The sequence below is a fragment of the Brachyhypopomus gauderio genome, chromosome 3, assembly GCF_052324685.1.
Source record: "Brachyhypopomus gauderio isolate BG-103 chromosome 3, BGAUD_0.2, whole genome shotgun sequence".
Classification (NCBI taxonomy): Eukaryota; Metazoa; Chordata; class Actinopteri; order Gymnotiformes; family Hypopomidae; genus Brachyhypopomus; species Brachyhypopomus gauderio.
The window spans coordinates 29,043,568-29,066,587 of NC_135213.1; the positions used below are offsets into that span (position 1 = coordinate 29,043,568).

The 23,020-nt window shown below is 43.7% G+C and overlaps 2 protein-coding genes across 2 annotated transcripts in view; one reads left to right on the top strand and one right to left on the bottom strand.

Moving 5' to 3' along the window:
* LOC143511007 (ADP-ribosylhydrolase ARH1-like) lies at positions 1–16,765 on the bottom strand. Its single transcript, XM_077000976.1, has 8 exons — positions 16,628–16,765; positions 4,527–4,632; positions 3,659–3,767; positions 3,474–3,572; positions 3,271–3,376; positions 2,536–2,802; positions 2,084–2,298; positions 1–1,996 (listed from the first exon to the last, which is right to left on the bottom strand). The coding sequence occupies exons 1-8, from the start codon at positions 16,723–16,725 to the stop codon at positions 1,848–1,850; spliced, it is 1,149 nt and encodes a 382-aa protein (XP_076857091.1). The 5' UTR covers positions 16,726–16,765; the 3' UTR covers positions 1–1,847.
* The window catches only part of LOC143511006 (double C2-like domain-containing protein alpha), a 59,549-nt gene continuing 41,795 nt past the window's right edge, over positions 5,267–23,020 (top strand). The window contains exon 1 of the mRNA XM_077000975.1: positions 5,267–5,367. The gene's annotated coding sequence lies outside the window, so the exon portion shown is untranslated. The remainder of the gene's footprint in view (positions 5,368–23,020) is intronic.

Consider the following 23,020-nt stretch of genomic DNA (forward strand, 5'->3'; position numbering starts at 1 on the left):
ATTACGTCATTTTCGCCACTGATTTTAGTTTAGCTTTTTTTTTGTTAAAAAATGTGTTAAGTCTGATGCACTTTCTGCCATTCTCACTGCTGTGTGCTGAGTAGCTGAACCGGAGCGGAGTTGCGCATGCGCGGGTCAGTTTCTCCGCTGGCTTGCTTTTTACCGGTAATAAGCAAACGCACACGGTATGATAACCGTGCATTTTAATACCGTGGTATACCGTGAAACCGGTTACCGCTGCAACCCTACCACACACCCTATCATCCATCTCGATGAACTGCCCCCCTGTTGCACATAGGCCTATCACTTTAATTATCCTGTAGACCGTGTGTGTGTGTGTGTGTATATATATATATATATATATATATATATATATATATATATATATATATATATATATATATATAATTCATTCATTCATATATCTTTATTATATATATTCATATTTTTCTTATACTGTAAATATTCCTTTTGTAAATTTTTTAACTATACTCTGTCTGCACATGTAGTTTCTTTCCCCCCCAATTGCTGCTTTGTGGAGCTAAACTGTACTTCACTGTCTCCAGGACTGTCTCACAAAAATGTTTATTCAGTGACAATTAAGCTATTCTATTCTATCTACTCATGGAGGTCCCTCACTGCATAATTTAGTGGTAGTGTGGCCTCTCCTGTGCCGGGCTCAGCCATGCTAGTCTCTTGACCATCACCCCCAGCCAACCAGGTCACTTGGGTCTGGCTGGACCAGACATGCACATGACGGGCACAGTACTTGGTAACCGTTTCCATTGGCTTCTTGTCGTCGCTTCTTTTCTGGATTGTTGATGCATCGCTTGATTGCTTCACGATGATTGGCTACGTCCCACATCCAATGGTGTCAACACAGAAGAAGGGGAGAAAGGCATTTTCATAGCAAGTAACACTATTTTGAGTGCATAGCTTTTTCAAGGTCATATTATGATGTGAAGTTTTTCTTAAATAGGTACGTTCTCAGTATTCAAGGACACTTTAAAATCAAGACACGGCACGATATCCTGTCACATTGTTGAGAAGCGTTAGTGTCTTTTCAACCAGAAAATGGCGCCCCCTGGAGGACAACAGGCACAGGGAGGGGAGACAGGACAACACCCAGGACACAGCACTACCCATCACTGGGCATGCAGGCATTCACACATACCCAGACAATTATTAAAGCAGCCAATTTTGATCTGTGGACTGTGGGTGGAAAGTAGACACCCTGAAGAAAAGCCACGCAGACCCTGGGAGAACATGGAAACTCCACCCAGACAGGGACACAAACCTAAACCTCCGACAGGCAACAATGCTAACCACCAAGCCACCAGAAAGTAAAAAAAATACATGTTTTAACTAAACACATACATAAAACCCAAGCATTGCATAACATGTTGTAAACATTGAACTGAATTAAAATGGCAGGCTCTGCTGAGGCATGTGGAGTCACGCCACACAGTGTTATTACAGTGGCATATTTCAGAGGGCAGCCGCTGTTTCTTAAAAATAAAGCACACGGGTTTCTCCTATATCTACTCAAACATTGATTTGGTCAATGAGTAACCCATGATAAGGCTCCTCCGTTCAGTTATGTGAAAAGAGACTGTAGTGCTGACAAGATTCCCCTCACCCTTATCTGCGAATCATTGTTTACATCAGTGAATGTTCTTAAAAGCCCAGAAACAGGCACTCTGGTTCACAGCAGGATCAGAGTCTTCGCATCGCTATAACATAGAACCGCCCAAACTTCAGACCTTCTCACATGAAGAAAAAGGATTTGGGAACCCGGAGAAGGTTAAAGGATTTGGGGTCCAGGGGGAAATAACTCCTCCTCCGTTTCAGTGTGACAGCTCGTACAGTTTCTCCGCGCTCTTCTCCAGCCGGTCCCTGTACTCCAGGTTGCTATAGTTACATTCCGGAACTCCTTCTGTTCCATACAGCAGGCCCCAGCAGCAGCAGGCGATCACCGCGGTGCTGTCGGAGTCTCCTACAGACGGAGAGACAACCACCATCACCCTCAGGAACAGCTACCTCACACCTTCACTCAAAACACACACGGGCAAGACGTGCTAACCTCCATGGAATGCTGCTCTATTCACAAGCTCCTCCCAGCTTGAGCCCGCCCCAAGAAGGGCATCCAGAGCTATCATTGGTGCATCATGACCACTACTTCCACCCCATCCTGACCAGCTGAAGCTCTTATAGGCTGCATCACGTTGAGCAGGCCCGTATTGGTCAGGCCACTCCACAGGCCCAGTCCCCGATGACAAGCCTCTGAGTTCGAGATACCTGAAGAAAGAAAAACAGTGAAGTGAAAAAAGGTAGTTTGGTACTTTTTTATATAACAAATTTGATAATTTTATATAAAATTTTATCATTTGAAAATCTGAATTGTCTCATGCAGACCTCTCACCATAATTATTAACAAGAAATGTATAATTTATAATTATACTTCATAAAGAAATACTTGTTTATTTTTTATGGTTGTGGTCTTCCATTAGGTCCTTTAGATCTCCTGCACCTCACCATTCCCATTTGTCAGTGAAGTATCCCCAGTCTCTCTCTGTCTCACTGACAGCGTATCCTGCAGACTTCACAAACTCCTTCGCTATTGGACAGGCTTCTTTCAGTAAGCCAAGCCCCCAGGTTGTGATTGGACGTCGCTGGATGGCATAAGCTGCAAACAGCGCTGAAGCCACAGCCCCGAGGAATCCAGTTGGATGAGGGTGAGTCATTCTTCCAGTCTCCACAGCAACGGCAACCAACGAGGACAGCTGCTCCGGCCCAGGATACCTGGCACAAGCACGAGGGGTCAAGCACAGAAGTGTTTTTACTTCATGCTGTAACGTTCACACGTGGCCTCACCTCGTGTTTTTATTGTAACTCACATGTAACCTTACCTCGTGTTTTTATTTTATCATTCACACGGGGCCTCACCTCATGTTTTATGGTAACGTGAATACGTGGCCTCACCTCGTGTTGTATGGTAACGTGAACACGTGGCCTCACCTCGTGTTGTATGGTAACGTGAACACGTGGCCTCACCTCGCGTTGTATGGTAACGTGAACACGTAGCCTCACCTCGCGTTGTAAGGTAACGTGAACACGTGGCCTCACCTCGCGTTGTATGGTAACGTGAACACGTGGCCTCACCTCGCGTTGTATGATAACGTGAACACGTGGCCTCACCTCGCGTTGTATGATAACGTGAACACGTGGCCTCACCTCGTGTTGTATGGTAACGTGAACACGTGGCCTCACCTCAGGCCGATACACATGGCCCTCATGGCAGCTCCGCAGCCCCCACTCTTCTCATCATACGGGATCCTGTAGCCCCCAATCCTGCCCGGCTGTAACCGAGCCACAGCTACACACACACACACACCAAATCTAGTATAGAAACAGTAACAAGCTCATCTGCAACAGTATTATAAAATGCCATTGAAATAATTTGTGATTTATACAATTGATGGTAGTCATTCCCGGTGCTCTCCCGTCCATGTCCTTCATCCCTTCCACATAACGGAAAGCCACTTCCTGCAGGAGCTCCTCCCCTTCCTTTCCTGGAAGACAGCAGTGAGGAGTTATTGGTACTCTTCTCACACATGGTGAGCTGAGGGATCATCTCTAGGTGGTTCGGTGGACAGACCTGTTGCTAAGGCTTCGGCCGTGGCCAGGTGAAGGACCGTGTCGTCACTGACCGGCCAGTCAGGCAGTTTAACACTGATGTTCTTTACACCTCCCAGCTTCTGAACATCCTACCAAAAGAAAACAAGAAGGTTGAGAGACTGAACAGGGGACATAAATCATAAAAATCTATTTTTTATATATTAGAACAGCTGACATGAAACCGAATATGGATTGTCATGTCGCTCACTGGAGAGTGAGTAGAGTTGGTTTTTCCAGTATGAGCTTCCTTTAAGACCACCCAGACCCCTTACTGGTGCATCATGACCAAACCAAGGTGGTAACATCTGTGTGGCCATCTGCACGCCATGCAGGAGCCAGAAGCTAAATCCAGAAGCTAAAACCAGAAACGAGCTTCCAGACCACTGCTGCTGTTAGCCAAGAGATGCCAAGAGAGATGCTACTGTTTTATTCTGGGCAAAGGTGTGACATCACACGTTACCATAGTTTCAGCATTCCATCACAACATCCTTCTTTGGAATGCTTTCACATGTTGACCTTTATATTATTTATTAGGTTTAAGAAAGCTAGTTGTCCAGATAAAACAGTTATTCAGATATAAAGGCAGCATGTCTTCACCCTCTTGTGCCTCCATCAAGGCGCTTTGCTGCTAAACACCACACCAGACATCCACTACAGTTATCATCACCATCGTTAACAACCATCACGGAATATCTTTTGGGGTTTGTAAGAGCACATCAATGAAGCAAAGCAAAATTATACACTACATTAGAATCATACACTGCATTAGAATCACACACTGCTTTGCTGTTGTATTGCTGTTAATCCAGCCCTGTTTAATTAGTCAGAACCATGTGTGCAGACCCTACCTGGTGGATGGCTTTCCCGGAAAAGACGAATTCCCAGCGGTAGCCGAGAGCGTCTCCAGTGCCGCTAAGCACCATGCCGGCCTGGTAGTGCTTGAGGGAGGCGGAGCTGAAGTGAGAACACAGGCGTCAGTCCCATCCACACTCATGCCCTTCAACTGCAGTGATGCAGTCACCCTGTGCTCATAAACACTCAGTGTTTACACAGAGCACGGTTCATTACCAATGTGACTGCACTCAAACCTCAGTGTCGCTAACAGCCAGACTCTGGGCTCTGTTTCTATTCAATTACAGTCAATCTAAAAACTAACAGCATCTTACGGAAGCACCTTATAGCCCATATTCATTAGAGCTTTGCCTGTAGTTATTTTACCTGCCTTATAGCCTCTTCTGCAACACAATCAATGTTTCAAATTTAGTCCTTGCTCAGATTATTTCCAGAGCTACTATGGATAGTGTGGATTTGTTTTGATAGTTTCCTGCCATTAGTACTGGTTTGTCTCCTTGGGGCCACGCCCACTCGCTGTCATAGTGTGGCTCAAGGCTTAGAGGAAGGAGGAAGTGTGTCCCTACTTGTCTTCAACCGATAGAGGCATTTTCTCGGCCTGCTGCGTAGTTTTGCAGTCTTCCAGAGCCTGACTTCAATATATTCACTCCTTAAGCTCCCTTAAAGTTTAAACTCTATCTGTTAGCCTACACTGATAATTATCAGTGTACAACATTTTTTTTGCTTCTTGAACACTGTTAGGTGACCAGGGTGGAAGCTGTTCTGTGGAAATATGACATCTTGGGCATACCTGGGCAAGTCAGAACAAGCTTGGCGCTTTCTCAGCATGCTGTGAAGGTGGCTTGCATAAACCGATCCTGCTCCTTTGGTTAATACAGTAAGCTAGTGTGTATGTGTGCATCATTCTAGTAAAGTACAGTGTCTATCAATATAACAGTAAGTAAATTTAATGCTATAGCCGTTTTGCTGTCTGGCGATATGTCTTGTCAATGTCGTAACAGCCGCGATACATTCTGCTATATTTGTGGCAAAATATACACTTGCGTCTCAGAGACGTTCTATAACTGCTCTTGTGAAGAAAGCTTATCATTTGTATTTCGGCTGCAAAATTGGTGACCAAGACAAGAAATGGACACCTCACATTTGCTTCACAACATGCACTGTCTAATGGCGCATTTCCACTAGGGCCTACTTGGCGCGGTACAGTTCGATTCGCGACGGTTTGTGACTGTTTCCATTAGTACCAGTTCCCAGTGAGCCGGCTCCTTCGGGTACTTTTTTCGTACCGACTCTCTCAAGGTTCTAACCGTTCCGAAGCGGTACAGTTCTGTGACGTGGAGGAACAGCACGACACTGATTGGCCAGGGAGTGTCGTCACAGGTTGCATCAGGAGAGCGACTCCTCCGCTATGCTATGGACTCCTCAGCCATTTTTAAAACTCAAGGAGCGAAGTCTGTTCCCTGGTCAAATGCCGAGGTACAAACCTTTCTGTTAATAATCAGCGATCAAAAAATCCAGGGCGAACTGGACGGGGCCACTAGAAATGTAAAGGTTTTTAGCGAGGTTTCCGCGCTAATGGCCACTCATGGCTACCAGCGGTCCGTTCAGCAGTGCCGGTCGGTCCAAGCTAAAAAAGCTTAAAGCGATTACCGGGCGGTGAAGGACCATAACGGACACAGCGGAGCAAACCGCAAAGACTGGAAATGGTTCCAGCAAATGGATGCCATATACGGTCACCGGCCAGCCAGTAACGGAAGAGAAAACGTGCTGGACAATGTCGGTGCTGGAGGCCACGGAGAATGGTGAGTGTATTGTGATTTCACAGTATTACTACTAGGCTCGTAAAAGATGTAATATGAACGTAATAGGAACGCATCTATTGTAAACGCAGGAATTTAGAGCTGTGTTTGTAGTTAGTTACCACCACAGTCACTACTGTACAATAGCTAGCTCTTAGCCTTGCTAGTTGCTAGTTAGCTGTAGCCATAAACACAGCATAAGCAGCGATGACGTGCTACACATTTTGTGCAGTTACGCTATATTGTTGTTGCTTTCACGGGAATGCTTGTGTTTAATATTTGTTATTTTTTACGTTCAAGATTCCCCTTCCACTGACGAGGCGAGTGGAGTTGGCGGAAAATGTTTCCTTCAACCGGGCTTTCCTCGGGGTGCTTGGCGAACTTGTGAACCATGCGAGACGGACACCAGTAAAAGCACACAAAATGTTGCTTGTAGTACTATAAATATTTATTTCATATAAAGCTATACGTTATTTTTAGGTAATTTGCTTTTTGCACTTTTTTAAACTATAACTATATTATTTACATATGTTGTACTTTAAATATCTATATTTCATAATAAAGTTTGATTTCATTTGATTGTATGGCTGATGCTTTTTATGCAGGGTGTGTTCAGCCTGTTTGAGTAATACCAAATTATTATCAATAATTAGAGCAACCACATACAATAATGAAGATAAAGATAAATAAGATACAATAATGCTATGTGTTAAGGGGCATCGACCGGTGTTGTGGTCGCATACAAATGATGTCACGACACTACAACCCGCGCGCCAACAGCGACTCCACCCACATTGGGGTGGTTCACCATTGTAATGGAAACAACGCGACCGTACCGTTCCGTTGCAAATCGAACCGTACCGCGCCAAGCAGGCCCTAGTGGAAATGCGCCATAAGAGCCTGGCTGTTCTGATGATCTGCCGAGAACAAAAACACCATGTGACGGTTATTTTTGTTTGACTAATGTATCTGGTTTCTCTGCCAAAAACAAGAAGTCAACTTCTGAATTAACTGAATATCCTAATCTGCCTTCAGCAATGAGACCTGTGCCATATGACAACTCCCAATTCCAAAACCACGCGAGGACTGGACCTTAGACGAACCAGATGAAGGAACTCCAGTGCAGGGTACTGATAGTGACATTGACCCAGATTTTGAACCTTGCTCATCAGGTGATTCACATCTGATAACGCAGTCAGAATTGAACGATTTGGTCAGAGATTTGGGTGTGTCAAAAGCAAAAGCAGAGTTGCTGGGTTCCAGACTGCAGGGATGGTGTCTGCTGTTTTTTGCACAAGTAGACAGTTTCTGTTGTAACTGTTGCTCAACCACATCCAGTACAGCAGGTACAACTGGGATATCTGTGGAGATCTGAAAGTCGTTGCTCTGTTACTGGGACTGCAGCTCGGCTATACCAAGTCCTGTTGTTTCATCTGTGAATGGGACAGTCGTGCCAAAGAGTCACATTATTGTCGACAGAGAAATGTTGCACATGAACCGCTTGTCGAGTTGGCAAAGATATTTTTGCCTCCTCTACATTGAACACTCGATCCTCCAATTGAAATCGCTTCTCAATGCTCTGCACTCAGCTCCCGCCACAGACCCATGTTTAAATTTAGCCTAAATTTAGGCTAAATCAGTTAGTCTACCTGATAGCATTACAAGAGATTTACAAGGAAAAAAGCCTAAAATGGCATATAAATGAGTGTGCCTCATCTGTCCAGTCTAGCAGAATATTTTCACTCTGATTCTGAGACAGTGGGTCAAACAACCTTGAAGCTATTGAAGATAAATCGTGATATTTTCAAATAAAAAAATCGCTAAAAATGGAAAAAAGCCTAAAATGGCATTTAAATGAGTGTGCCTCACTGATGTAATCTTTTTGGCATGATTTGATATCATTTTCCACTCAGGTGGTCATAAGACAATGATTTATAATTGTACTGTTACCACTACGTGTTGATACTCTATGCTGTACGTGAACGTAGATCAACAGCAAGCCAAACTCGCTTTCATAAGCCACTATTCTCTTTATTATATGCTTTAAGAACTCCTGGCTCTAAAAGGTCGAGTGAAACTGAAATGTACAGAAACAAGAAAGGAAAAACATACATCAGTTTGTAATCAGAAATAAGGCAACAGAAAAATCGATTCATCGTTATGCCAACGAGCTCGTTACAATGTCTAAAAATAGTTGCTTTGAAATGCTAATTCGGTAGCTACAGCATGCTAGCGGGAAACAACAAGCTACAAACTATCTCCAACAAGCATATGAAACACACAATGTAATCAAAATAATCTCAAAACACTAATAAACTTACAGCCATTGCTCTCTGAAGGCTTAGGGGAGGATTGAGACGGCAGAGGGACATAACTAAACTGCACTTCGTTCGCACTGGCAACAGCCCTTTTTCTTTTTTCCGTTATGTTACCCACGATGCTTGTCACAACGAATGTTTTGTTTCAAAATAAAACTCAGGTAACAAATGTAAGCTATACAATTCTTTTTTTTTTTTTTAACTTTACACAATAACATGAATTATCAAATGAGGAATTATTTAATTTATTTATTTAAACTTACTCATTAACTGAGGGCAGAACACTCCCCGCTTGGCATTACTGATGCCACTACTACTTTTAATCAGTCACTGTCCACTTTCTATGAGAACAATAATATCTGAGATGGGACGCAGATAAGTCCTTGTAACACCTTGAGATGATGTCCTCACTTCGACCTTCCTGATCCTCCCATCCCTACTTAGAAAGGTTGATGTGATAATCGCCATTGTCCATTCATTCCTCGGTGCTTGACTTTGTTTTAGCAGCACGACATCACCTGTTTGGAGGTTGCGGTGTGTTTTGTGCCACTTGCGCCTGGACTGAAGGGTGCTGAGATATTCGTTCCTCCAGCGGTTCCAAAACTCATTTGCAAGTGCCTGCACCTGCTTCCACTGGTTTCTGAGTAGATCTTTGGCGGTGAAATCTCCAGGTGGACTAGCCACGTGCTGCTTTTGGGTCAAGAGCATTGCGGGGCAAAGCAGGAATGGAGATGATGGATCTGTTGAGATGGGAACTAAGGGTCTAGCATTGATTATGGAGGTTACCTCGGCCATCAAGGTACAAAGCACTTCATGCGTCAGACGTGCATGTTTATTTTGCAAGAGCATAGAGTCCAGTATTTTGCGTGTCACTCCGATCATCCTCTCCCAAACGCCACCCATGTGGGAGGCATGAGGAGGGTTAAACTCCCACGTGCAGCCGTTGGTATGGAGAAAGTTGAGAATGTTTGGTTGGTTGTCATTTGTTTGCGCCATGCCTAGTTCCACACTGGCTGCGATGAAGTTTGTGCCCCTATCGGATCGGAGTTGCTTGGCTGGTCCTCTAATTGCAAAGAATCTACGTAATGCATTTATGCAGCTGTTTGCATCCATAGACTCTATGATTTCGATGTGTACACCTCTGGTAGTCATACACGTGAACAGTATGGCCCACCTTTTGCTTTCAGCTGCACTACCTCGTGTGCGTCGTGTGGCTACTGTCCATGGGCCGAATACATCCAGGCCGACATAGGAGAAAGGTGGGGACGTGTTGAGTCTCTCGGGAGGAAGGTCTGCCATTTTTTGAGTCTCTAGTTTTCCCCTGAGTTTTCGGCATGTTACACACTGGTGAATAATAGATGAGACAAGTCTTTTGCCAGCTACAACCCAGAATCCTGCTTGCCTAATGGCTCCCTCTGTGAACTGCCTTCCTTGATGCATTACTTTTTTGTGATAGTGTTTTACTAGTAGTTTAGTTACATGGAGCTTATTTGGGAGGAGAATAGGGTTTTTTACCTCTGTCCTCAGCGAAGCATGTCTGAGACGCCCCCCGACTCTGATGAGGCCTTCACTTATATAAGGGTCGAGAGGTAAGATGGCACTTGAGCTAGGGACAACTTGCTTGGCTAGGAGAGCAGTGCACTCCTCTGGATAAGTATTTCTTTGAACAGACTGAAGAATGATGTTTTTGGCTCTTCCCAGTTCCTCAGGTGTGCGTGGCTTGTTACACTGGTGCCAGCCTTTGCATGAGTGATGAGATGATTTGTTAGTTGTGTGGGAGCGAGCTTGATGAATCAGAAAGGCAACAGCACGCACTAGTGAGTTCCATGTAGAAAAGCGGTGGAAGCGTTCTGGTGTGAGGCCTCTTTTTTGAATGTTTGTTGCAAGGGTAGTGACTTGTCTGATTTCAATGTCTCTTTCAGGCTGGATTAGATCAAAGGGCTCAAATGTCCCTGATTTAGGAGGTTTATAGAGGAAGTCAGGTCCTTTAAACCACATAGTGTCCATAAGCTGTGATGCTGGTACAGATCTGGTTGCTAGATCGGCAGGGTTTTGTTCTGATACGACATAGTGCCACTGTTCAGGAGTTGTGGTCTGACGTATACGGTGGACACGATTATGGACGTACACATAAAAGCGTTTCGAGTCGTTGCAGATGTAACCAAGGACCACTCTGCTATCACAATAGAAATTGACTATGTTCGGTTTGTGATCCAGTTCATCCAGGATGAGCTCAGCTATTTCTACCGCTAGAACAGCTCCACATAATTCGAGGCGAGGTATTGTGGGCTCTGGCCGTGGCGACAGTTTTGCTTTTCCAAGTACAAAACCGACCTTACATTGTCCGTGTTCATTGACAGTTCTTAAGTATGCTACTGCAGCAATGGCCCAGCTTGACGCATCGGAAAAGACACACAGTTCGGTGTAAGTGGACTGTGAGAGAGAAGCTGGCACGTAGCAGCGTGGGACCTTCAGGCTGCTTAGATTTTGTAGTGACATTTTCCATGTTTCCCATGTGTTCATTTTGTCCTCTGGGAGAGGGGCATCCCATTCTTGGACTCCATTTGCAAGTTCACGTAGCAACAGTCTGCCCTTTATTGTTACTGGCGCTGCTAACCCCAAGGGGTCAAAGATACTGTTGATCACTGAGAGCACGCCACGTCTAGTGTAGGGTTTGTCATTCACAGCTGCTTTGAAAGTAAAGGTGTCTGTGTTAATGTCCCAGCATAGACCTAGGCTTCTTTGCGCTGGTAGAGTGTCGTTGTCTAAGCTTAGGTCTTTGATGCCTGTGGCTAGATCATTGGGTTCAAAGGCTCGCATGACTGAAATGCTGTTTGAGGCGATTTTGTGGAGCTTGACATTAGACTCAGCTAGTGATGCACATGTGCGTTTGAGCAGGTCTGTTGCTGCAGACTCTGTGGGAAGTGAAATCAACCCATCGTCCACATAGAAGTGTCTCTCAACGAAGTGCCTTGTGTCAGTTCCAAACTTCTGCTCACCTTCCTGGATAGCTTTCCGTAGACAATAGATAGCCACCGCTGGCGATGGACTGTTTCCGAAAACATGTACACGCATGCGGTATTCCTGCACCTCCTTTGATAGGTCGTTGTCCTTGTGCCATAAGAACCTGAGATAGTCTCTGTGGTCGGGTTTGACAAGGAATCCATAAAACATCTGCTGTATGTCGGCAGTGACTGCGATAGGTTCTTTTCTAAACCGGATGAGCACGCCAAGCAAAGTGTTATTGAGGTCTGGACCTGTTAGCAGCACTGAGTTAAGGGACGCACCGAAATGTTCAGCACTTGAATCAAAGACGACCCGTATCTGACCGGGTTTCTGGGGGTGATATACCCCGAAAATAGGCAGGTACCAGCGTTCAGTGTTGTCATTGATAGGTGGTGCGATTTCTGCATGCTTGTTTTCGAACAGTTTTTCCATAAACTCTAGGAACTGTTGTTGCACTTGAAGCTTTTTAGTTAGGTTACGTCTTAGAGAGTTGAGTCTGGACACTGCTTGGTCCCTGTTGTTTGGGAGTGGTAAGCGAGGAGACCTGAATGGTAAGGGTGCGACCCAGCTACTGTTTTCATCCTGATAAACTTCTTTTTCCATTATTTTTAGAAATGTTTCATCCTCAAAAGACATGGCACATTTGTTATCCCTCTCTGTACTTTCAAATATACTGTGCCCAAGCTCATCTTTAGTTGCAGTGGGCTTTACTGCGTGTTTAGAGAGGCCATACTTGTGCTCCCCGCCGTAGCATGGTTTCTCTTTAATGATGATGCTGTTGTGGCAAGGAGTGAGGAGAGATGGACGTCCATTGGGAAGCACTTGAGTTTTGTACACATTAACGGTTGTCTTATGAGCACTGAGGCACACTTCACCCACGATTACCCACCCTAAATCCAACCGCTGCGCAAAGGGGGCGTCGTGGGGTCCATTGACTTGCTGCCGCACTTTGTGGACTCAAATAAGGTCTCTACCCAATAGGACTGCTATCTGGGCATTGGGGTCATGTTTGGGAATGTGAGGAGCGAGATGTTTCAAGTGGGCATGTGCGAGGGCGACTTCGGGAGTCGGTATTTCGTCTCTGTTAAACATTATTTCGTCACATTCAATGAGAGGGGGAAGGTCCAAGCATAAGCCTCCACTTACTGGCTCGATTTGGAACCCCACTGCCTTTCTGCCAAGCTTTTCTGTTAAACCTGCACACGTTCTCATATTGTATGCTAATAAGCCTCCTTCTATTCCAAAGAGCTCAAAGAATTCGGGACTAGCTAACGAGCAATTACTCTGATCGTCAAGGATCACATACATCTTGACAGAGCGTTCGGGCTGACCTTTGGGGAATACTTTGACTAGGCATACCTTAGAGCAAGAATGTGGAAGGCTGGCTCCGCCGCAGATCTCGGTGCACCGTGACGTTACCTCAGGAGGAGAGCTGACTGGTGGTTCTACCTCTGACTCAGGTGTAGATGGTGACTGAGGTTGTTGTGCGGTGTCAGGATGCATAGCAGAGCAGTGTTTTTCACTTCGACATTCGTCGCACTTCAGTGTTATTCCACAGTCTCTTACGGTGTGATTAGGAGAGCAACATTTGAAGCAGCGTTTGTATTCTTTCAGGATGTTACGTCTTTCTATGAGTGATTTCATCCGAAAGGCTCTGCATTTGGCTAAGGGATGCATTTTCTTGTGAACTGGGCAGTAACGTGTTAGATCTTCATTTTTGTCACTTGTAGCAGCTGTGTTAATGTCAGTTTTGTGGACAGAAATAGGCACTTTGTAACTGGTTTGTTTGAATGGGGCTCTGTCGCCTTTGTTGTAGGACTGGCTGACATATGTTAGGGCAAAACTTGGGTCGTTTCTGACTTTGGCCTGCTCTTGAACAAATGTTACGAAGAAAGAGAAAGGAGGAAATGTCACTTCGTAATTGTGCTTGTATTTTGAGCCTGTGTGAACCCACTTATCTTGTAGGCTTGGGGGCAGTTTTTCAACTATAGGCCTGATGCCACGTGGGGTGTCAAGGTAAGCTAGACCTGGAAGATAGCCCTCATTTTTGGCAATCAGCAGCTCCATAAGCAAATCACTAAACTCTCTTAGTTTTACATTGTCTCTGTTAGTAAGGCGAGGGAAGTTGTCTAGCCTTTTGAAGAGAGCATTTTCAACGATTTCTGGAGCAGCATAGCAATCTTGGAGCCTATCCCATGACATTTCTAAGGCAGCTTTGGGATCAGTGGTGTAAACAGCTCTAATTCTTCTAACATGGTCAGAGGACTCTTTACCGAGCCACTTAACAAGGAGATCTAACTCCTCACTGCATGTTAGCCCCACATTTTCAGTTGCATTTAAAAAGGATGACCGCCATGCTCTAAAGTTTTCTGGGGTGTCATCGAACTTAAAGAGCCCTGTGGTAATTAACTCTCTGCGTGCAAGAAACTTAGCAAAGTCTATCATAGGTGTGTCACTAGACCCATGGGGAGGAGGATTGAGACTGTATGGGCTTACGTGATCCCTTTGTTCGCTTAAAGGTAGATTTGTTGTGTTTGCTTCATTGTAGACTGAGGGGAAAGGGCTTTGCACAGGTCTCACTTGTGTGAACATTGGCAGTGTCTTTGGAGGGGAATTTCTGTCATACTTAAATGCCTTATCTTGGGGTGGTTGAGCTGGGACACCTAGCTGATTTTGATGTTGCACATACTCTTTAGTTCTGTGTTGGGCAAGTTGTGGTGAGACTGGGCTTCTTGTGCTGACCACGTCGTCTTGCTCTGCGGCTGCTTCCAAGAATTCGGCTCTCGCTGAAGCAGCTGCTGCTTCCTTTTCCGTTTCTAATATTTCTAAATGTGCATCAAGTGCTGCTTGTTGTTGTTTGATTTCTAATTGTTTTTTGATGTAGGATGTTTTAGCTAGTGCGGCTTCTGCTGAGGCTCGGGCCATGGCGGCTGCTTCGGCTATTTTTGACCTCGTGGAGGATGAATGTCTAGAGTTACCTTTCGATGATGCCTTGAATGAAGTTGAACGAGCATACACAGCTTCCAAGACATCCTTATCTTCTTTGTAACTGCTTGCTTTATTGTTGTCCATCGCTGTATCTCGTTTTTCTCCTATCGCCAACTGCTGGTTTGGCTTTTCACTGTACTGTTACCACTACGTGTTGATACTCTATGCTGTACGTGAACGTAGATCAACAGCAAGCCAAACTCGCTTTCATAAGCCACTATTCTCTTTATTATATGCTTTAAGAACTCCTGGCTCTAAAAGGTCGAGTGAAACTGAAATGTACAGAAACAAGAAAGGAAAAACATACATCAGTTTGTAATCAGAAATAAGGCAACAGAAAAATCGATTCATCGTTATGCCAACGAGCTCGTTACAATGTCTAAAAATAGTTGCTTTGAAATGCTAATTCGGTAGCTACAGCATGCTAGCGGGAAACAACAAGCTACAAACTATCTCCAACAAGCATATGAAACACACAATGTAATCAAAATAATCTCAAAACACTAATAAACTTACAGCCATTGCTCTCTGAAGGCTTAGGGGAGGATTGAGACGGCAGAGGGACATAACTAAACTGCACTTCGTTCGCACTGGCAACAGCCCTTTTTCTTTTTTCCGTTATGTTACCCACGATGCTTGTCACAACGAATGTTTTGTTTCAAAATAAAACTCAGGTAACAAATGTAAGCTATACAATTCTTTTTTTTTTTTTTTAACTTTACACAATAACATGAATTATCAAATGAGGAATTATTTAATTTATTTATTTAAACTTACTCATTAACTGAGGGCAGAACAATAATTATTTTGGTTTCTCAAGAGTGTCTAGTTGGGAAATGTATTGATGGTCCCTAAGTGAACCTCCGCGCGTGAGAGGAGGGAGCGACAGAGAGCGGCTGGCCGAGTTCATAGTGCCTGATTCGGATTAACCGTGAGGTAGATGCCGCAATCTCCGCGGAGCTTGAATATCCAATATCCAACTTGAAACTAACTTCACCGCGGTGTTCCTTCCCCCGTGAGAGACACTAAAATTGCAGCTACAAATCTTACAAAACGCGTAATTGTGGCTCATTCTACTCTTATTAAGTAAAGTAAATTCGCTGTCGCATTTTTCAAGATATTTACACAAAGTCTTCACTTTTTTGGTAGGATCGCCTTCTCTCGTTACATTCATCCATCTCTGATTTGATTTTCGGGTTTGTTGTTCCCGCTGTCAGCACTTATCTCGCGAGAACGGACACTCGGGCTACTGCAGGTTGACATTCTCGCGGGGCTAGCGACATAAATCATTTTGGAGGGGCACTCGAATGCATTAAAAAAATACAGCGTTGCCAACTCTCACGCATTGAGCGTGAGACACACGCATTTGACCGTTTTCACACGCTCTCACGCCACACTTCCGATATCTCACGCCGAAAAAAATCTAGTTTATTTACCTCTGATCCACATCTATGATTCAATGAGTTACTAGTTCGCTCTGGCGCCAACCACCGGCGATCGATAGATCGCGATATAACACTTAATTTGTGTCCATTTTACGTTCGCAATTGAATTTACACTCACACAATTTACACTCGCCACCTCCTCCAGGTTCAAATCTCACTCCAAGCGATCTTCAAAAGTTGGCAACCCTGAAAATATTACATTACAATACGGAAAATTTACGGGAAAATATTAATACGGGAGGACGACGGGAAAGTTGGTAGTTTCCCGACCAAAACGGGAGACTTGACAGGTATGAGTAAGCTATTGCGGAGTGAGGGTCGGGTTTGAAGGCGACAACAGTCCCCTAAATCACTCCAGACGAGGGCGTGCATACACGCCGAAACACACTACCGCGTGTATGTGAACATCTATAAGAAACGTACCAAAATATTCACAATTTGAGGAATGCGTCAGATTAGCGAGGAAATGACGTTGGCAATGCGTTTGACGTTGAATATAATGATATAAGGACGGAAAACAGTCTGGACTGCGTTTGCTTACCACGACATGTTGAATTCCCTCGCTCGTCTCAGCGCTTTGCCGGGTGTGTTTGGTGTGTTTGAACTACAGTGACGGACAGATGCGGAAGAAACTTTCATATATGTAATGCTGCAGCCCGGAGCCCCGGTGGGCGTGGGTAAAGGGCGGAGCATGTGTCAATCATTTTCGAATGCAGCCAATCAGATACTAGACTTTCGTTGTCAATCAATTTTTATTAAGCCAATTATCAGCCAGAGTTAGCTGTCAATCATTTTTTACTGCAGCCAATCATCTTAACAGATCTGCCAAAAGAAGGCGGAAACTGCACGGAGAAGCTCTTTTTACAGAAGTATATGCCATTATTGCACAAAAGTAGCTAAATAAATACATAGAAGAGCCATGACTTTAGACATTTTTAAATAAAAGTTTTAAATACTTCTCACTTGTTATTCTGGAACGGCACTTTCATGTTTTTTTTCCTTTATGGCACGTATTGCATCATTTGTACATCATATATATATATGTGGCGAGTGTAAATTGTTAGCGGAGGGAGGTGTAAATGGACACAAATTAAGTATTATATCGTGATCGATCGCCATGTATAAGCGCCTCCGCCGAGCAGAGCGTTGAGGAGCGATTTCGATTGGAGGATCGTGCTCTATTTTTTATTATAAATTTTTTTGCTGATGCTGGTCCAGCGTGTCGTGAAACTTTCGCTGCGTCCCGTTTGCCTGTACAGGAAGCAGTGTTGCCAGGTCCTCCAAAAATATCCCGCACAAAGTCAGTGTAAAACCCGCCCTTCAGAAGCCTAAACTAGCCCAAAGCCCAAAGTTGTTGACGGGGGGGGGAGGGGGGGGGGGTTAAAATGGAGACAAATTGAGTATTATATCGCGATCGATTATTAGTGTTGACTTGTAACTACCGCGGTAGCCCATCTCAAAAGTAGCCCAAAAAACCGCACCCCGCGACCCCAGAATTTTTACCCGCGACTGGATTTTCAAACAAGCCCAATTTGGCGTGAAAACCGCGAACCTGGAAACTGTGACAGGAAGAGTTCAGTCTCTGAAAGCACTCTTAAACTCTGCGACATCTAGTGGTGTGCAAAAATTGTAAGTGACAAATACAGTAAACAATATAGCAGAAGGCGGAGTTTCCTTTTTGACATGAATCATTGTACATCCAGAGATGAACTACTATAGATAAACTGATATATTTAGATGTCAGGTGGTAAAATAGAATGATTTATAAATAATTGGGAATAATGTTAAATGTCATTGGCTATGGGAAAGATGTCATCGTTGGCAAAATGGCAAAGTGAGTCATCACTTAGGGGATTTGTGGAAAGAGCTTATGCAAATCTTTTATTTTCAGTAATGTTTAGTCCAGAAAAGGTCTATTGGTTCCACTGTGCTGGGATGGCTTCTTCTGACGTATGTCCAGAACTTACATTACAATGCCCACTGGGCCCTGTGCATGAGATACGCTCCGGTTTCATCTCGCATTGTATTGGATTACTCATCTGCTGCATTAATTGATGTGTGGCAGAAACTTTCCCCTGTAGTAGGTGTTTACACTCAATCTGGAAGTTCATTTGTACTTTGGCTTTGTGAGAACCAAACAAAAACCAAAATGGTTCATTGCTTGGTGTCAAGATGATCAGCATCATAGTTCAGCTCCCTCCATGGAGGAGGATGGAGGCCACGAGGAGGACGTCGTGTGGAGATGTTAGCCAGCTGTCAGGACTGCGGGACAGCATGAAGGTTGATGTACCGGAGACGTACAACAGGATGTCCATACTCGAGGCCTTGGAGTCTGCCAAGCAAAGAATTACAGCTCTGGCGGCCTCTGAAGAAGCACACAAGAGTAGAAGACAGGAGAACAAACAGGATGTTCTCCAATGAACCATTCCGAGTGCACTCTCAGTGGCAGAGTCATAGCATAAGGACAGACCCACCAGAGACCCACCATCATGACGAGGACAAACCAACTTAAGGACAGTTTCTTCCCATAAGCCATAACCACTCTAAACTTGTATGTATTGTTGGGAAAATTTTTGCTTAGCAATAACATTAGCAAAAGTATATTTTGCTCATCAGTAAAATTGATATAAAAAATAGATATATAATTGCTAATTAGATAAATAATTACAGCCTATTGTTGCATCAGAAAATACTTTGGTCTAAGGCAAGTGTTAGACTCTTGCAAACTGTAGAATATGTTCGGTACTGATAAGCTCCACAGAAGGTGACTTGCACCAACTGGCTGTAATGACACCCTATCAGATTGGGACACAGTGAACATGAAATAGCGCAAAGTCATGCATGTATGTATGTACGAGAACTCTATGTATGACCATTCAAGTGGACTGAAGGGGTGGAGCAGTAGTATATAAAACCTGCTTGTTACCAGTAAACTGGTCTCTCTGATTTCTCTGATGTAAATGTTTGGAATGTGTGAAATCCCCAGAGATATCTCTGTTTTTAATAAAGGCCTTTTTGCTATTGCAATAATTGGTATGTTGTTCCTGCTATCTCCTTTTGCATCAAACTAACGCGCTGGGCTAAAGTGGTTGATAGAAGTTCAATGCCCAACAGTATATATAGTTCCAAACTGCACCTTACAATTTTTAATCGTATGCTTTTAAATACATACATGTTTGCACTGAAAAGGAGATGCTTTCAATAACACTGTACCTGTGTATAGTGACAATAAAATGCATTCTATTCTATTCAGAGCTGGAAACTAAACAATACTGTTAACGTATAAGGGAGAAGGAGGCACGTCACAACATTGGTCATTGAACCTGAGATAAGACCACAGCAACCTGGAACTGAACAGGATCCAGTAACCAGCACACTAGCAGATGTTCAAGAAAGGCTTAGACTCCCCCAGACCCTGACATGGTCCACACCTACAGCTCCAGGTCCTGACATGGTCCAACTGACACACTGAACAATACGTATAAAGCTGCAGAGTGTGATGGTGCAAGTCCACCTGCACATTTTCTCATGGATCAGTCAACTTGTGTGATGGTCCATGTGCAAAACTGGAACATCAGTTATGTTAACACCAGCTAGTTCGTCAACGTACAGTTGAAAACATCCTTCTACAGCCCCCATACTCAAACAGCGGCCCGCGGGCCACATGCGGCCAGCGCGCCATCTATTTCTGGCACGCGAGCTGTTTTGAAAAGTGTTTTCTTTTTAATGATTTTTTTTTTCAATCGCGCTATCCGCTCTTATTTTGAAATCGCGCACCGCGATGCCGGAGATTGCGTCTATGGCAACAACAAACAGGTAGCAGACGCCCAAATGCGTTCAGCCCCCCCCCCCCCCCCCCCCCACCCATGCCCCCCGTCAACAATTTACGTTCGCCACAATCCCCCCCCACCCCCCCACCCCCCCGTAAATGGCCCCTTCAGTGATTGAAAAAATAAAATGTGGCCCGTCATCATTTCTATTTGAGTACCCCTGTTCTACAGTGATGATGTCTGTACATGTGCTGGACAAAGAGTCAGTGAAACTTTCTTTCAGCAACACCATATATAATTCAAGGGAGGGAAATGCTGAAGAATGAAATTAGTTCTTTAGAGGATGACATCCTCTGTTATGTTTCATTGTTAATAGTGAGGGTGTTCTTTGTGAGGGTGTTTCATTTTTGGATTTTGAGGGTATTCATTGTGAGGGTGTTTCATTGGTAATGGTGAGGGTGGTCATTGTTGATGGTTAAGGTTTTTTTTTTGGATGGTGAGGGTGTTCATTGTGAGGGTGTTTCATTTCTGGATGTTGAGGGTGTTCATTGTGAGGGTGTTTCATTGTTAATGGTGAGGGTGTTCGTTGGTGATGGTGAAAGTGTTTATTGTGAGTGTTAGCACCGGCGATTCCACCCTTCGCCTGCAGAGGTCCACATCCCCGGACTACTGATTACAATCAGATGTCATGATCACCTCACCTGAATCTGTGTGAAGTATTGCCACTATTTTCTAACGTGCGTACCAAATCTTGAGCGGTTGTTCTCTCATTGCCTTCTAGTGTTTAGACTATTTTTGCTCTCTCTGGTTTATTCTCTGCCTTGCCCCTTTTTGGACACCTCAGCCTTTCTCTGCCTGCTGTTATCTTGTGAACTTTGCCCTTCCTTGGTTTTTTTGTGTTCTCCCCCTGAGTAATACTGTCAATTCAAATATCTCCCTTCCTGCATATGGATCCCTGTCTGCACATCGTTACAGAGAGGGTGCTTCACTGTTGATAGTGAGGGTGTTCATTATGAGGGTGTTCATTGTGAGGGTGTTCATTGTTGATAGTGAGGGTGTTCATTATGAGGGTGAGGGTGTTTCATTGTTGATAGTGAGGGTGTTTTATTGTTGATAGTGAGGGTGTTTCATTGTGAGGGTGTTCATTGTGAAGGCAAGGGTGTTTCATTGTTGATAGTGAGGGTGTTTCATTGTTGATAGTGAGGGTGTTCATTATGAGGGTGTTCATTGTGAGGGTGTTTCATTGTTGATGGTGAGGGTGTTTCATTGTGAGGTTGTTGTATTGTTGATGATGAGGGTATTGTTCATTGTGAGGGTGTTTCATTGTTGTCATTGGAGAGGGTATTCATTGATCTGTAACATTCACTGCTGCCTTAGCCGATGTAGAAATAAAGCACTGTCTGCAATGGTGCAGAAGGAAGAGCCTCTTTGTTATTAACATGTAACCTGAACTTAAACTGACCACAGTGTTATTTGTAAAAATATTTATGTAAAAATATAAAAAACATCATTAAACTGGGTTGCGGGAACACTGTTCCAGCATAGCCCACTGGAGTACACTCCTCTCATACATCTATTGTAAGGTCTGGCTCCCGGACGACACCACCAATCACCACTAGACGGAGCTGATCCACTAAGCCAGCCTAATTAGGTGGGATGAGCTACACCTGTCTTGAGGGCTTTATATAGGCTGATTCTTTGTAGTTGTCTTTTAAATAATGAGTGTTCTCATGTCACAAGTCAGCTGATACGATATCTTGATTTGTGGTTATTTTCCTCCTAATCCTCCTTTCCCTCCTGGGATTCATTTCCATTTATCTATTTTTCTCTGTGCCACTCTCAGGTTTTTCTAACGTTTTCTTACCTGATTTTTTTTGTCTTTGGTTTTAGGGAATTTTTTTTTGTTGTAGTTTCTCTCACTCCTTGAGATATTCAGCTCTTCCCTTAGCATCCTTTATTTGTTTTTGTTTTTTTCTTCTGATTTTTACGATGCCAGAACATATTTACACGCATCATATCAGTGGAGGTTTTTGTTTGCTAGTATCTCGGACAGTACCTAGCACGTGGGTTCTTACCTCCTTTAAAAAAACGGCCAGCTATTTAAAATTTTAAGGGGGTTTCCCCAGTGTGGCAATCCCCTACATTACATCTACAGGTCCACACCCTCGGTGACAGCTATAGACACTCATTAGTAGCACCTTCAGAATGGTAGGATCAGTCCTCTTCTCTCTATCTGTTTTTCTGTGAACTCTTATATAATCTGTTCTCTTCCAAATTAATTTAGATATCTGAATAAAGAACAAGGCATAAGGATTTGGGCATTATTTTCATTTTTACTCTGCTGATTCCCCCAGTGAGAGGTGAAGAACACATGACTCCTTCCCATCATCCTTGGCCTTATCCAGAGGTTTCAAACAGGTCTTTGTACAGGTTACAGACAAGCCTAGATAGGTTAATTGATCAAAAAATGGGAAGGAGTGACATTTTGTGTGTTTTCTCATTAATAGGAAAGAGGAGGTTTTTTGTTTACATTTATTTGGTGTCTAGGTACTGGCTCTGATGTGGAGATTGTTTTCACTGCAGTAGGTATGAACTTGTTTGAAGGTCATTTGCGTATAATGAAAGATTGTATGTTGGCCCCTTCTGTGTTAGCCCCCTCTCTTCATGTGATGTTCTCATAGCAATGACCAGGAGCCCCTTGGTAAAATCGGTGAGGAACAGAGATGAGGAGTAATCTCAACTCATTCTGAATAGAGAAACAGACTAAATATTCAATTCTGTCGTTCTGTATTTTAACTTTTAATCTAGAAACTACAACTACAACAGGACAGAGGGTTTTGGCCTGATGGTGCTGAATAATGCAAGATGTATCAGCATTGTAGCTTCAAATATATTTGTAGTACAATTGTTTAACATTTTATTTTGTTTAAAAAATGTGTTCTACAAAATGCTGTGTTTATTCGTTTAACATAAAATACAAGCAAAAGCATTTTCTGATTGTGTTATTAGGGAACTCTGAAATGATACCAAGAAGCTTTGCCATCACTACCTCCTTCAAACTTCACTTTTGTGAAGAATTGTTTTTTATTAAACCTTTATTTCACCAGGCAAGTCATTAAGAACAATTATCTTATTTACAATAACAGCCAGACAAAAGGCAAAGC

Coding starts and splice junctions, on each gene's coding strand:
- LOC143511007 (XM_077000976.1), bottom strand. CDS start 16,725: ATGAAAGTTTCTTCCGCATCTGTCCGTCACTGTAGTTCAAACACACCA. Junction 3,768..4,526: donor CCGGGAAAGCCATCCACCAG/GTAGGGTCTGCA, acceptor TTCTTTTGGTAG/GATGTTCAGAAGCTGGGAGG. Junction 2,299..2,535: donor TTCACTGACAAATGGGAATG/GTGAGGTGCAGG, acceptor TTCTTTCTTCAG/GTATCTCGAACTCAGAGGCT.